Here is a 16,081-nt window from a genome sequence, read left to right on the forward strand (position 1 = left end):
TGTCAAAGGTCATGTGACACCACTTCCTGATGTGATACCACTTCCTGTGAGGTCTTTGAATATGGCTCGCCGGCCCACTGAGTGATAAGAAGTTCGTGATCCGGCCCCACAGTCAAAAAGGTTAGACACCCCTGCATTAGAGTATCTAGTCACCAACACTATATTGATATAAACTATATTAATTTATACATTTGTTTAGATTCTTGGTTAAAATTATTTGGAAAACTATTACGCAGATTTATCAAAAAAAAATTCTTTGAATTTAACATTACAAGCACCTTACAAGTCATACTGGAATGGGAGCTATAACAGGGGTATAGCTCAGGGGCTGCTTGGCTTGCCAGCAGTTCGCCCCCCAGCCACAGAAGATGTGGGCAGGCTCTGGGAAAAAAAAAGGAAGTATCAGGCCCCTTGCCGCTTTTTTTTTCTCAGCAAAGCCTGCCTATGCGTGCTACCACTGGGTCATGCAGCCCTTGAGCTGCAGGGGACCTGGTCCTTCCCTCTGCGGTGGCAGCACCCCCTGGGACTGCCTAGGGGGGTGCTAGTGGGTGGGTGCCACCCAAGGGGACGCCGCTGCTGCAAAGGGAAGGAGATGCCCCGCCCTCCAGCTCAAGGCCCACTGGCAGCTCACCCCCCAGGAGATCAGGCCCCTCACCACTTTTTTTTTTCCTCTGGTGGAGCCTGCCTGCAGCGGGGGGGGGAGGGGGGAGGGGTGCAAGCTGACAGCAGACCATCACTGTTCTGTCACAGTTATGGAAGTCCCTAAATTGAAACAGTGGGTTTTTAATCAACACAATTAAAAACCCACCATTTCAATTTAGGGAGAACTAAATCTCCTGTCGTGTACAAGCGACCGTGGTTCCTAATTGCTCCCTGCCACACCCGCAGCCTACCTGCTCTTAAGGAGCAGGAGCACCAAGCCTCCTGCTACAGAGCACATGGAAAGTCAGATTCTACTCTACCTGTTAGGCACCTGAGTAGACTTATTCCACCCTGCATGAGTCCCCAAAAGTAATTAATAAAGAAGGGGGATGGGTCATTTTTCTGCTTGCTGTTTTTTGTGATTTAGTCTGAAGGCTAAGCTGACTGTGTGTTACAAAAATAAGTACATTCCTGTTTTTTTTCCAGAGACTTTAGCAGCATGGGATAGGCTCACATTTAGGCACATACTATTTTACTTTGAGAAGATATAATGGAGATCTCATTAACTAATTTCTGTTTTCTTGGTACACAGAAAAGGTCATAATCCTTTTCCCAGTCTAGTCCCCTCATCTCTATTCTTTCAAGATTGAACTCAGGCTATGCTATTCTGCTGTGCTGATATGAAATGAGAAGTGAAAGCAGCAGAGCAGTGGCAATGTCAGCAGTCCCAACAATAACAAAGACAGGAATGTGAGCTCTTAAATACTGAAAAATTGCTTCTCAAAAAACCAACTGTTTACTAAGCAATGGGAAATGACTGAAATGCCTACAATATCAAGGTTTAGTAATCTGCTAAACATGGACTTTATACTGGTTACTGCATTTGTTAATGCTCAGTATGCTGCAGTTATATAATACCTCTCCGAATGCTTCTTCTCAGCTTGTTACAAAGATCAATGCGAGGATTCTCTAAATTCTCTTCTATAGATCCTGGACTCTGTTCTGGGGAAGAAGGTCCCTTGCTGAGGTCCAGTGGTACTTTGCTAGCAGTGGGTGGTGGGGATGTGGCTGGGCTGTATGTTGAAGTAGGACTGCTTGCAATGGAGGAAGTAGAGAGATCTAAAGCTCCTATTCTAGAGTTTAGTGGTGAAGTCAATGAGAGTTTTCTGGTTCTGACAGGGGAAGAAGTTCTTGAGAGTGATAGCGGTGGAGGAGAAGAGAATTTGCGACAAAGATGTGGCGATTTTCCATCAACCAGATGTTCTCCTCTGTTGTTTTGGTTTGTAGCAAAAAACAGTTCCAAAGACCTAGGGAGTACAAAAGAAAAATGCACAAATAATATCAAAGTGCTAAACAGATTTATGCAATGTAAAAAAAATGTACGTATGCACTCTGTGTGCACTTGGTCCTGAAAGTGAAAGCAGAAAAATGAAAGCAATTATTTAAAACGTCATTGGTTGTGAAAAAGTTTTTCTTCTAAACTATAGAACAGTGCAAAAAGGACATTTCTGGCAGCCTTCACAGAACTGAAGAAATAGCGCTTACCTGACTGGAATGGAGGTGAAAGGTCTTCTGTATATATCTGAGAGTTTCTCCAGTACAACTGCTGCAGTAGTAAATATACGGTAAGTATGCAGAAAAGTATTCAGGAAATCAATACTAAGAAAGCGCAAGTCCGTTAATCTCTCCAAGAGGCGCTCCATGCTTGCATAACGAATTTGGGGCACTTTGCAGGAATTTAATGTTTTGCTGAAGCAGATATCAATGTCATCTCTATGAAGACGAGCATCAGATCTACATAACAAAGTATACAGGCAAGTTACCAAGAGGGAAGTCCAAGAAATATATAATTTCTACTTATCATCATAGAACCGAGACATCTATACTATATTTTAACACTAAAGGAAAATTTAAGTGAGGGGAAAAAAACCCCAAACAAACCTTTCTTCACTACATTTTATTTTAAATCATGAATAGAGCTGTACAAGTTTTTTTGGGGGAAGAGGGGAAAAGGAGGAAATAACTAGCTGAAAATGTTGTTTTGGTTAATAAAAATATTCACAAATTTGATCTATATTAACAAAATAGTTTCATCTGGAAAAAATTAACAGGCACTATTTTCACAATATAAATGAGGTGGCAGGAGGTGCCTTCTTTACCTAACAGCCCAATAGTGGGGGCACTCATTCAAATTATTGGAGAGCTGTCTGAAGAGATATGCACTCACATCTTCCATCTCACAAGAGTGCTCAGGCTATAAGTTATTTGGGGGTTATCTGCACTCAATCTCTCCTGTTGCAGTTTTATAATATAAAAAATATTTAATTTTTAATTGGGTCCAGAGAGGGAAAGAATGACAGTAACTCCATAACTTGGTATGCAGCGCACAGACCTAAGAGCGGGGCACTTGGATCTCAGCTCCTGATTCAGTAAATATGTTTTACAAAGTAGAGCGGTATAAGATTCCTGAAATAGAATCAAAATAATTTTTTTTGACCCAAAACAATTTGAGGCACAGGAATGTTTCAGTGAAAAACACAAATCACTTTTCATTCTGGTTCAGATGGAACTGATTTCCCCACACCCAGTATGGTCACTGAATCAAAAAAATCCACATGTAGTGCTAATTAATTTCTCAATTGGTTTTGTGAAATATAATTTCATTTCATTTTTAGAAAAATACATTTGTGGGAGGAAGGCGGCCAGTCTAAGTTAACACCATTTTAACACTGACAGATCTTCTATGTAGGACTTTCACTTGTCTAAAAAACCTGAATCAAGTACTGTAGATGGTCCAATAAAAAATATCACCCAAAAAAATCTGAATTGAGATATTTCAGCCTGCTTTCACATCACATTAAGCGCAAGACAGTTTTTCTTTCTTAAATTGTGCCCTTAGGGAACTGGCAGAGAAATTGTTTGATTTCCCCTAAAGCAGACATCTGAAATACTGACACATTTTAAAAAGTCAATATAATATAAAGTCAAAATCTGAAAAAAAAACACTAAGTTACTGTATATTGATACCATCTGTCAGGCTTACTAGGAGTGTTAGCTCTTTAAGAAGGCAGATTTTGTCCTCCAACTTTTGTAAATTGTGCAGAATGTCACTGCTTAACAGGTAACAGTAATGGTTATACTGCAAAATAAGTTACTTAACAAAGTTAATATAAGACGATTTCCACAGGTTAAAGTACTAATATGGAGTTTATAGATTTATATCGGAAAGAAAGTCCAATATCATTAGACACAAAGAGACAACAATACCCATAAAAGGCGCTGCTGAGAAACCTGTCAGTACTAACATAGACTTATAGGAAAAATGTCCTAATGATCGTGGCGGCTGGAGCTGCGCATTAGAACTGGGGACCCCGGGGTCACAGCTGGGCACCCCAGGACCAGGTCAAGGAAGCCCGGGAGCCTCGGGGTACTTACCAGAGAGAGAGCCGGGGACAGGTCAGGAGCAGCACGAGCCAACTCTGCGTTAGCTCTTACAGCAGCTGTCAATCAGGTTTCACAGCGCCAGGCTGATGTCAGCCTCTGGTGCCATCGCAGGAAGTTTAAAAGGCCCAGCAAGGGCCAGGTGGGGGGGAGAATGGACGCAGGACAAGAGCACTCCAGAAGCAGAGTAGTCCGGGAGGCTGCACTCCAGGGTGATCACGGGCGAGCTGAGCCCCACAGAAGCTGGAGTGGGGTTGGCACCTAGGAGCTGGAAGCACCCAGGCAACAAGAGTGCTCCAGACAGATGTCCTTTCTTTTTCCTTTTTTTCATTCTGTTTCCAGTTTGAGGACTCGCTGTACTCACAGGTGAGGCAACGATGCCGAGGGGGGCTGGCAGGTGAATATTACCAGACCCCAGCCCCAACACCTGACCAAGAGGTTGGAGCTGATCAAGATTGAGTTTAAGAGACTTCCTTTAGTACTTTTATTATCATTTTGGCTATCAGCACTGACACAGGGAGCAGGGAAAAACTCTGCATTGTATCACAGGCATTTGGTGGTGAACCAGATACCAGGATAAGCCTGGGGAAAACTTACACACAGCCAAGCCTCAATGAGCTGTCCCAGAGGCCTGAATAGGTGACAACTTACAGCACCATCTTTACCACACGGCTGGTGAGTGGAAGGGGAGTAGGGCAGGCAGAGGCCCAAGGTCAACTGCATTGGACATGTGAGTACTACCCGAACCAGGCAGAAGGATACACCACTGAACTCCTCCTTGAAGTAATTTTCCAGCAAGACGTGGCAGGAAAGTAGGGGAGCCCTGTGTGGGGTCAGGGAGGCTCACAAAACCAAAGTTTATATCCCAGAGACTTGACAATGACATCCAATTAAAAAAAAAAGAATCCTGAGCAGTTGCATAACTTTGGGGGGAAAGGGGGCCAGCTGAAGCAGCCACCCCTGGCACTGCCTCTGTGAGAGGTGAGAGGAGGAGGGTAGGCAGCGCAAAAACAGTCAGAACTGCAGTGGCAGCTGACTGTGTTGCTGCAACTGGCACTGTGGAAGCTGCTGCTGCCCCAGGAATCACAGGACACAGAGTTGCCCAGCTATACCTCCGATCCCGAGATCTTGTTTCATAGATTCATAGATGCTAGGGTTAGAAGGGACCTCAACAGATCATCAAGTCCAACCCCCTGCCTAAGCAGAAAACAGTGCTGGGGTCAGATGACCCCAGTTGCCTATCCAGCCTTCTCTTAAAGACCCCCAAAGTAGGGGAGAGCACCACTTCCCTTGGAAGCCCATTCCAAATTTTGGCTAACCTTATTGTGAAGAAGTTTTACTGATATCTAGCCTAAATTTGCTCTCTGCCAGTTTGTGACCACTGTTCCTTGTTGCCCCAAGAGGTGCCCTGGTGAACAGAGCATCTCCAATCCCTTGCTGTATTCCCCCAATGAATTTGTAGGCAGCCACAAGATCACCTCTCAGACTTCTCTTGCAGAGGCTGAAGAGGTCCAGGTTCCTCAGTCTGTCCTCATAGGCCTTGTCCTGTAAGCCCCTAACCATACCAGTGGCCCTCCTCTGGACTCTCTCAAGTCTTATCAACATCCTTCTTGAAGTACAGCACCCAAAACTAGATGCAGTACTCCAACTGCAGTCTGACCAGTGCTGCATAGAGGGGAAGTATCACCTCCTTGGTTCTATTTGTCATGCATCTCCTGATGCATGATAAACTGCAGTTAGCTTTGCTGATGATTTCGTCACGCTGACGACTCATGTTTACCTTGGAGTCCACTATGACTCTGAGATCCCTTTCTGCTTCTGTGCTGCAGATAGGGTCACTTCCCAGCCAGTAGGTGTGCTGGATATTTTTGCACCTTAGGTGCAACGCTCTGCACTTGTCCTTGTTGCACTGCATCCTATTGTTTACTGCCCACTTTTCTAAACTGTCCAGGTCTGCCTGCAATTGTTCCCTACCGTCCAGAGTGTGCACTTCACCCCACAATTTAGTATCATCCACAAACTTGGACAGAGTACACTTCACACATACATCCAAGTCACTGATGAAAATATTGAACAGTACAGGTCCAAGGACCGAACCCTGTGGGACCCCACTACTCACATTCTTCCAGGTCGATACCAACCCATCTACTACCACTCTCTGGGTGAGGCCACTAAGCCAATTTGCCACCCACCAGACCATGCAAACATCTATGTCACAGCCTCTTAATTTATTTATGAAAATGGGATGAGATATTGTATCAAAGGCCTTGCTAAAACCCAAGAAAATGACATCCACCTCTACTCCTGCATCTAAGCATTTTGTGACCCTGTCATAAAACGAAACCAGATTGGTCAGGCACGATCTACCTGCTACGAATCCATGCTGGTTTCCCTGCTGCATTATTTTTCCCGCTGGACTCCCACAAATATGATCCTTCATAATCTTTTCAAAGACCTTTCCAAGGATAGAGGTGAGACTGACTGGCCTATAATTACTCGGATCCCCCTTCCTCCCCTTCTTGAAAATAGGGACCACACTGGCCCTTTTTCAGTCCTCTAGGACCTGACCCAAGTGCCATGAGCACTCAAACAGCCATGCCAGTGGTTCTGCTATGACACCAGCCAGTTCCTTCAGTATTCTTAGATGAAGCTCATCCATTTCATACCTCAACATCTATAGGTAGGGATCTACTTAAGTCCTGCTGAGGCAAGAGAAAAATTGTGGGCTGCTTGTGGTATGCAGCACCATTTTTGCATATTTTTTGCAGTCCCACCCACCAAAGGATGACTGGCCCTGGCGGCTCTGCCCATCGCCACTGATTAACCAAGAAGGCTGCCCATCATGTGGCCCCACCCCTTGCTCCTGATAGGCAGAGGGGAAGAGGCCACATTATGGGCAACCCTCTCAGCCAATCAACAACAATGGGTGGGGGGGAGGGCAGCTGCCATTTTTGCTGCTCGTCTTTCAGGCCAGTGGCTCCTCCCACAGCAGGCTCTGAGGCCAGGCTGCAGCAGCTCTGAGGACCATTGAGCCCACTCAGGAGCCAACATTTTATTTTTATTAAGTAATTCCACACCAAAATTATGGGGATCACCATTTTTGTGGGTTCATAGAAACCACTTTTTTTTGCAGTTTCTGCAAAAAACACAAAATCACAAATAGGGTAGTTCCCTATCTATAGGAAAAATAAATGATGAGAAGACCGTCCAGGGGTGAAGGAAGCATATTTCCGATTGATAATGCTAGCTTGATGTGATCAACTAAATTTATGGGATTTCAAAGCTGGGAAAAACAAGGAAAAAAGATCATTTTTGCTTATATAGTACTTTGAAAAAATGTAACTTTTCATACACATCTACATTTTGTATATACTTTTAAATATATCCAATAAAATTATGACCAGTAGTATAAAAGAAACTAAATATACTTTAAAGTTAACTCTTTTAATATTTATTCCTCTGAAGAAACAAGAAGAGTACAACCAAAAAATGCTCGGAACTCACAGCTTTTGTAAACGTTAGCCTATTACTGCCGAATCCAAGTGTTCAATAATCCTGGATAAATGCTTCCCACACCTCCCCACAACCAAAAGAATAATAAAATTCTTTAAAATCTCACGATTAAAATATCATTTTAAAACAGTGATATATTTGGAATACAGGACTAATTCCATCCAACAAATCTGTACAAAACATTAACATTTTACAATTTGAATTCAGCTACTACATTAAACATTCTTAAAAACAAAAAAAGGAAAAAAAACCAACCTAAATGATTCATGTGGGAAAAATCTGCTGCACTTACTTGATCATATGCGGCACAGTGACTTTAGAGTTTTCTTCAAACACTATGGTCATTAAACCATTACACCTTATATTGTCAATGCACTGTGAAAACAAATGTTCAGAACCATTAAAATCAAACACCGTACAAAAAATATACTTTTACATTTTTCTTCCTTGCTATGATCTCAAAGCATTGTCCTCAGTGTGTGACTGGTACTGAAAACAGATTTTCAGCACAAAAAGTCAGAAATAGTAAATGGGCAGGATTCTCTCAGTCTGCCAAGTTTGAACCCCTGATGCATTAAAGTAAAAGGAACTGTGCCAATATACACAAATGTAGGATCTAGCCCTGTATGTTTCTTGATAAGCCATGGAATTTTTTTTAACTGTAAATTAATTATGCTTTAGATGAAGATTAAATACCCCCAACATACCCTTGGCAAACCAAAGAGGCATATTTCAAGAACACTGGAAACCTCTGTAGACACAGGGCACATCTACATGTGACACTATGGCAACACAGCATCGGCGCTGCAGCTACGTTGCCATAACAATGAGCTCCCTCAGTATAGCGCATTGCTACATCAACATAGTGGCTAAAAATAACTATGCACTGCCAGCACAGCATAGTATAGGCTGTCACTATGTCGTCATTTAGTATTTTCAAAAGGAAGTACTAAATGATGGCACAGTAACAATGGTGCCATAGAAGCACATGTAGACATGCCCACAGTGGGTGAAATCCTCAGCCCACCTCCAGTACCTTTACACCTACTACAAAAAAAAGACCCAACCAACATAAATAAAGTCACTAACATTCTCCAGAGTGACATATCCATTCCTTAGCTGGAAAATGACAACTGTGACATAGGAACATAAGACAAGATGTGCAGTAAATTAAAGCAAGGAGAAAAAGAGGATTCCTCACACACCAGAAAGGATTCAGTGAATCTCAAGGACGTATATTTTTCATAAGAAAAGTTTTGCTTATTAAGATAAGCAATACAATTAATTTCGCTGGGATTACTGCAGTGCACAAGGTCACTGGAAAGTAAGTAATAAGAAATACAAACAGAACTTGAATAATAAATAAGAGATAAAAACCTGAAACAACCTAGATATAAAAAATATTCAGTAAATTAATTTAGTAAATGTATATGCTATCCCTTCCCAACAAAGGCTCAGGAAGGCTTCTGCTAAGAGACAAAAAAAAAACAAAACATAACAGCAAATGAAACAATAAAAACAAATGGAACAGAATATGACATTTCCTCAAATTGATATAATGTTGACTGTGAGAATGAAGTGGGACCCTCATGCAATCCTTAGGGCCCAAATGTCACCTTAAGTAGCCTACTGTATATTTCAGGTTCTAGTAATTTCAAGAATCACCAGTCTTTCATTGCTTATTTTACATTCACTTATTTAATAATTTTATTCTATAATCCTGATGCAGCTCTAAACCTAAACATGATTGTTTGTACCATCAACCTAAGGAGAATATGTACAAATTCAGAAGTCACCTTTTTGCCAGTATAATGACAGAATTGACACAAGAAATTTGGGACTAGTCAGAGATGTTAATCCAGATTTATGAAATGGTAACTGTGGAAGCAAAGGATGGCTGAGGCCTCAAGGGGGGAGAGAGAAATTCCTTAGATAAGAGGAAGATGACGATTAAACTGCCTTGAAGGACACAAGACAGATGGGAAAAGCTAGTTTAGGCAACCCTTTGTCTTGAATCTATAAAAGGTTAATTGCCCTGGATGTAAAGTAGAGAGGCCACAGCAGAAATCTTCCTGTAAGGGTCTCTCTCCAATAGCTATCGAAATAAAGTTTCTACCTGACCTGATTCCAAATTCTACAGCGTGTTTTTTCCACGACAATTAAATGGTGCCGTGACTCGGATCCACAGCCAACAATGTGTTTGTAGGACCGTGAGCCGTTCCCCGTCGAACCCCGGCACCACCAATAAAGGTAAGAGGCCTTTTAAATCTCTATTGGGGTGTCGGAGGAGGACTGCTCATAGGCTCCCTGCTCGCGTTGGGTAGCTGGATTCAAACCTTTGTTACAGGTCAGTGTAGAACCAAGACCGGTCATACTAATCTGGTAAACTCTGTCTGTCTCTGGAAAGCATGCATAACTGGTAGGGAGAATCTGTCTGTTGCACAAGCACTTGCATCCAGCACAACACTGGGCTTTAGGAAGTCTGAGTGGGTAATGGAAATAAGATTGTGACCCTGATTGAATGGTGATTTGGAATTGGTCCAGGGCAAATTCTGAAACCACGTGCAGCCGCCCCGAGATGTACGCGAGCCCGGTTTGGGCGATGACCAGCGCAACTCGAATGCAAGGGCGTGTGGTGAAAGAATAGTCACTGGGAGCCAAGATTGAGAGACAAAATCAACCCTTCCCTCCTCCCCAGTGAACTTTTCACTGGTCCCTCACCCTCTTGTGTTCCCCCCCCCCTCCATTCATGAGCCGCTATAGCTCCGCTGCCTGACGGTATGTAGCCTCAGTCATCAGACGGGCCTACGAGCAGGTTTCTGTGACTTTAGCGGACTCCTTTTGTTGTTCCCCCACCCTTATTCTACCGTGTAGATAAAGGGTCTGTTTATGAGCCGTTGCCAAATCCAGAACTCACCTCAGCAGCATTGCAGGCTGAAGTTCGGATTGGCACGGACTTCCTCAATCAGCCATTCCCTCGTCTTGTCTTTCCCTGTGTGATTGTGAAATGGGTACAGGACAGTCAAAGCAAGTGCCAGTCCCCTCTAAGGGAACTCTGGCGTACTATATGTACACACATTATTCTCCCGAGACTTGCAAGTACCTGGATAAGTGGTACTGGTATACCAGGGATGATCCTTCCAAGCAGTTCCCTGAGGAAGGCACATTCAATCTAGATAAAATAGTGCACTTAAGAGGGACATTATAGTCCCGTGGATCCAAAACTCCTCAATGCCAGTGGAACGCATTTTTTGTTTGGTATGAAGAGATGTCAAAAAGGCGCACTAAGTCTCAGACCAAGAGCCTGAAAGACTCACAGGAAAAATTTAAACAACAATTAAAGGAAACATGGGAGAAATTGGCCACTCCCCTAAATTCAAACTGCAGTCCATTATACCCAGTATTGAAAGGGGTACCCCCACTAACTGAACCTCCAGAAGACGTATTAAACTTCTGTATCAATCCAGCCTTAGCTGAAAATCCGACCGCATCTGAACCAGAAAACAAACCAAGGCCGTCAGCTCCCCCTCCAGGTTATTCTCCACCTTCCTCCATCTCAGAACCACTACCACATCCCAGCACCTCAATGCCCTGGCAAGTCATTGAGCACACTCCAACTTCAGTTCACCTGAAAAAGGTATTAGGCAAGGAGAACTACGAAACTCCAACACCCGCCACGCCTAAGACACCCTACAATCTCAGGAGTAGCATCTGTAGTGGCCAGGAAGCCTTCCAGGCCCCGCTCCAACAAATGCCGAGTGTAGGTCAAGAGGGGGGAACGATAGTAACTGTACATGCTCCCTGGAGCGTTACTGATCTGTTTAATTTAGTACAGAGATTCCCTAAGATTCGAGATGACCCTGAAAGATTCCAGGAAGAACTTCAAGTAGTAATTGACTGTTATAACCCCACATTGGCTGATATGAACCAACTTTTACGTACTGCATTACCCCGTGAAACCTTACAACGTGTGTTAGAAAAGGCTAAATGGCCAGCACAGGATCCCGGCACTGGACCAGAGTTGAGGCTCAGCAGGGAAGACCTTTTAAAAGCTGTCCTTGAAGTTTGCCCCAAAAAGACTGATTGGACCAAAATTAATGCTTGTAAACAGACAAAGGATGAAAACCCAGCTGACTTTCTGGAAAGACTTAAAAATTGTTTTGATTGCCATTCAGGCATGACTAATGCTGCTGAAAATGCCCGACAGGCTGTAGTGGCAGCTTTTGTTCAAGGACTCCAACCAAAAATTTCAGAAGGAATTCGAACTGTGCTTATAGGCTAGGAAGCCAAAACTTTAGAGGAAGTTTTGGCAGCTGCGCAACATTTTTTCCATAAGGCAGAAAGACTTAAGGATAGCTATGAAACTAGATTGATGGCCCTCCAGATTCAGCAACTTCAAGCCGGTAGGGGCGGACAACGAAGAAGGGGAAGAGGAAGAGGACTGGGAATGCCAAACAGAGGATGGGGTAAGGGCATAGGCCAGGCTATGAACCTCTCCAAGTATGGCACTCAATGTAATTATTGCAAACAGGAGGGTCATTGGAAGTCAGAGTGCCCAAATCGACCTGGACGTATACCTAAGTACCGAGCACCACAAGGGTTCCAAAAATATTTTTCTGACCGAGTTTTCACTGCACCAGCTGAACTTCAGAATATTCCTCCTTTCCCTACCCAAGCATAGGACAGCCTGAGGGATGACATCATCGCCCCACTTATTTCACTCGACCAATCTGGTCCTTTTCTTAATTGTTCTGTAAACGGCAGGATTATATCTTGCCTGGTAGACACAGGAGCTTCCCTCTCCACTTTAAAAGCCTCTGATTTCTCTAACATACCTCTTCCTGAAAAAATTGTTAATGCTGTCGGCATTAGCGGATACCATATAACCCACCCTGTTTCCAATCCCCTTTCTGTCTCTATCGGTCCCATTTCTGAGAGACATGCCTTTTTGCTTAGCTCCTCTACCCCTGTAAATCTTTTGGGAAAGGATTTGTTGTGTAAATTGGGCTGTGTCATCTACTGCTCCCCAGATGGCATATACCTAGAAGTGCCGGAACCAAGGGAGGCTGAGTTTTTGGCTCTGTTACAAGAACAACTGGAGGATGATTTTGAAGCTGACACTTCCTCGTTGCAATAGGGACTGTTGGCTCAAGTCCCTTCACAACTTTGGTCTACTCACGCCAATGAGGTGGGCCACATGCTCAGCTCAGAGCCTGTGCACATCACTGTCAATCCTGCCAAACCTCTCCCTTGTGTTCCGCAATACCCTATTTCTAAAGAAGCCGAGGAGGGCATTCGACCTGTCATTACTTCCCTCCTTGAACAGGGGATCATCATCTCGACCCGTAGCCCATGCAACACTCCTATCCTTCCTGTTAAAAAACCTGGTTGAGATACTTATCACTTTGTACAAGACCTTCGTGCTGTCAATGCTGCAGTCCTACCTACTTTCCCTGTTGTTCCCAACCCAGCCACTATACTATCCTGTATTCCTGCTACTGCTACTCACTTTACTGTAATAGATCTCTGTTCTGCCTTCTTTTCTATTCCTATTCACCCTGATAGTCAGTTTTTGTTTGCTTTCACTTAACAAGGTCTTCAGTACACCTGGACTCGACTTCCACAAGGGTATACTGAAAGTCCCACCTTGTTTTCCCAGATCCTCAAAAAGGATTTAGATACTAAAGAATTCAAGGGGGGCTCCACGCTAATCCAGTATGTGGACGATCTTATTCTGGCTTCACTTTCTCTGGAAGCATGTAAACAGGATTCCCTCACCCTACTCATTGCCCTGGCCTCTCAGGGACATAAGGGCTCCAAAGCCAAGCTGCAATTATGCCAACCCAGAGTTCATTATTTAGGACATGATATTTCAGCAGGACAAAGACATCTGTCCAAATCCCGAATTAACGCCATACTCCAAGTCCCTAAACCAACTACCCGGAAACAAATGAGAGGATTTTTAGGGATGGCTGGGTATTGCAGGCAATGGATTATGGGTTATGCCTCCATCGTCAAACCCCTACAGGCCCTTACCCTTGATTCTACTCCCGAACTACTACCTTGGGTTCCAGAAGCCGAACATGCCTTTATTCAGACCAAGCAAGCCCTCGCCAGAGCACCCGCTTTAGGACTTCCTGATTACAAGAAACCCTTTACTCTGTATTGTGATGAAGGAGATGGCATTGCCCTAGGGGTGCTCACTCAGCTTCATGGTGACAAGCAACGCCCCATTGCCTATTATAGCTCTGCCTTAGACCCTGTTGCAGCAGGACTTCCACCCTGTCTCCGATCTGTAGCTGCTGCTGCCCTGCTTGTTGAAAAGGCTGATTCCTTGGTTCTTGGACACTCATTAACTGTTGCTGTTCCCCATGCTGTTATGGCCCTGCTCCTGAAAGGCAAAACACAACTTATTTCTAACTCCCGACTTACCAAATATGAAAAACTTCTTCTTTCAGCTGCCAATGTAACTTTAACACGCTGCTCTATCCTGAATCCTGCTTCCCTACTTCCTACCCCATCAGACGGAAAACCTCATGATTGCTTAACTGTAACTACCCAGCTTTTGACTCCTCGTATCAATCTTAAAGATACACCACTACAGAACCCAGATCTCCTACTATATGCAGATGGCTCCTGCCTTAGAAACTCCAAAGGACAGCTCACTGCTGGCTATGCAGTCTGTGATCAACACCAAGTTTTAGAAGCTTACCAGTTGCCTCATGCCCGCTCTGCTCAAGTGGCTGAAAAGGTAGCCCTCACTCGAGCATGTACTTTGGCTAAGGGTCAATCTGCCACCATCTATACTGATTCCAGATATGCCTTAGGTGTTGTACATGACTTTGGTCAACTTTGGAAACAAAGAGGATTCCTTACTTCGGCTGGGACTCAGATTAGTAATGGTTCTTATGTTGATGCTCTTTTGCATGCTCTCCTATTGCCTTCTGCTATTGCTATTGCTAAATGTAAAGCCCATGAAATCCCTAATGATGATGTCACACGCGGAAATGCCCTAGCTGACCATGCGGCTAGGAATGCGGCCCTTTCTGGCCCTCAGGCTCCTAATGATATTTTTCTTTGCCTTTTAGCAGACCAGTCTCCGTTGGCCAATCTCTCCGACTTGGCCCTACTCCAAGACCAGGCTCCAAAATTTGAGAAAGAAGACTGGCTGCACAAAGGATGTCAGTTGCATCCTGACACCTTGTGGCGCTCCCCAGACGGCCGCCTGGTAGCGCCCAAGGCTTTGCTACCTTACCTTGCTCATCTGGCTCACTCAGTGGCCCATACGAGCAAAGGGGGGATGATTGCAACAGTATAGCGTGCTTGGTTTGCCCCAAATTGTCCCTCTATGGTACAGCAGTACTGTAGCACTTGTCCCATTTGTCTTGCCCATAACATTGGTCAGAAGGTTAAAACTAGACAAGCATCGCACCCCCCACCATGGGGACCTTTTGTAAATTTGCAAATGGACTTTGTTCAAATGCCAAAATGTTGTTCTTTTGAATATATTCTTGTCATTATTGATACGTACTCTGGTTGGGTAGAAGCTTATCCTTGTAAACATGCAGACTCCACCACTGTAGCAAAGAAACTTTTGAAAGAATTCATCCCCAGATTTGGCCTGCCACTCACGCTAGACAGCGACCGAAGAACACACTTTACAGGGCAGATTGTTAGAAACATCTGTAAGGCCCTGAACATACACCAGCACCTGCACTGTGCCTACCATCCCCAATCCAGTGGCGCAGTAGAGCGAAAAAACTCTGACTTAAAAACACACCTGTCTAAAATTTGTGATGAAACTAACTTGAAATGGCCAGATGCATTGCCACTGGTACTCATGCACATCAGAAACACTGCCAACAGAAAACACGGACTGTCCCTGCATGAAATTCTCATGGCACGTCCCGTGAGAATGGCCACTACACCACCCCCATTTCCTCATCAGACTAATCCTCAGTTGGATGATGAAACTGTTTTAAATTACTGTAAGGCACTAATGAAATGTGTCAGATCTATTCATTCACAGGTTCAGGAAGCGCTGCCACCTGCTGCAGACGTCCTGTGCCATTCGCTTGAGCCTGGAAACTGGGTATATATCAAGGTTCATCAACGAAAAAACTCACTCCAACCCAGATGGAAGGGCCCCTTCCAGGTGCTCCTAACCACTAACCCTGCTGTTCGTTGCCAAGGACACCAGACATGGACACACGCCTCGCACTGTAAAAAGGTTTCACCTCCATTGGACCCCAAAGCAGCTGAATTCCAACCGGATAGAAAGACTCCACAAGCTGGTACTAAGCTCAGTGCCTGCCAGCAGAAGAATTCAGGACCAGTGTTGAGCATAGCGCCCACTGACGAAGAGGATTTACCACTACAGAGTGAAGAAGATGTGGCCCCGCGACACCACTATGCCCTCCAGGAAAGGAAAAAGGCCTCCACCTAGTTCCTGGTTCCCAAGATGGGATTGGTTGGTCATGACTTG

At 44.2% G+C, this 16,081-nt stretch overlaps 1 protein-coding gene across 2 annotated transcripts in view; it reads right to left on the reverse strand.

Annotated features, from left to right (window-relative positions):
• Positions 1–16,081, reverse strand: part of RASGRF2 (Ras protein specific guanine nucleotide releasing factor 2) — a 272,143-nt gene that overhangs the window by 144,477 nt on the left and 111,585 nt on the right. For both annotated transcript variants that reach the window (XM_019482951.2, XM_019482947.2), the window contains exons 13-15: positions 7,889–7,971; positions 2,188–2,436; positions 1,561–1,949 (exon numbers count right to left, since the gene is read on the reverse strand). In XM_019482951.2, the coding sequence (XP_019338496.1) occupies positions 1,561–1,949; positions 2,188–2,436; positions 7,889–7,971 (721 nt within the window). The remainder of the gene's footprint in view (positions 1–1,560; positions 1,950–2,187; positions 2,437–7,888; positions 7,972–16,081) is intronic.

The sequence above is a fragment of the Alligator mississippiensis genome, chromosome 3 (genome assembly GCF_030867095.1).
Source record: "Alligator mississippiensis isolate rAllMis1 chromosome 3, rAllMis1, whole genome shotgun sequence".
In the NCBI taxonomy this organism is placed as follows: Eukaryota; Metazoa; Chordata; order Crocodylia; family Alligatoridae; genus Alligator; species Alligator mississippiensis.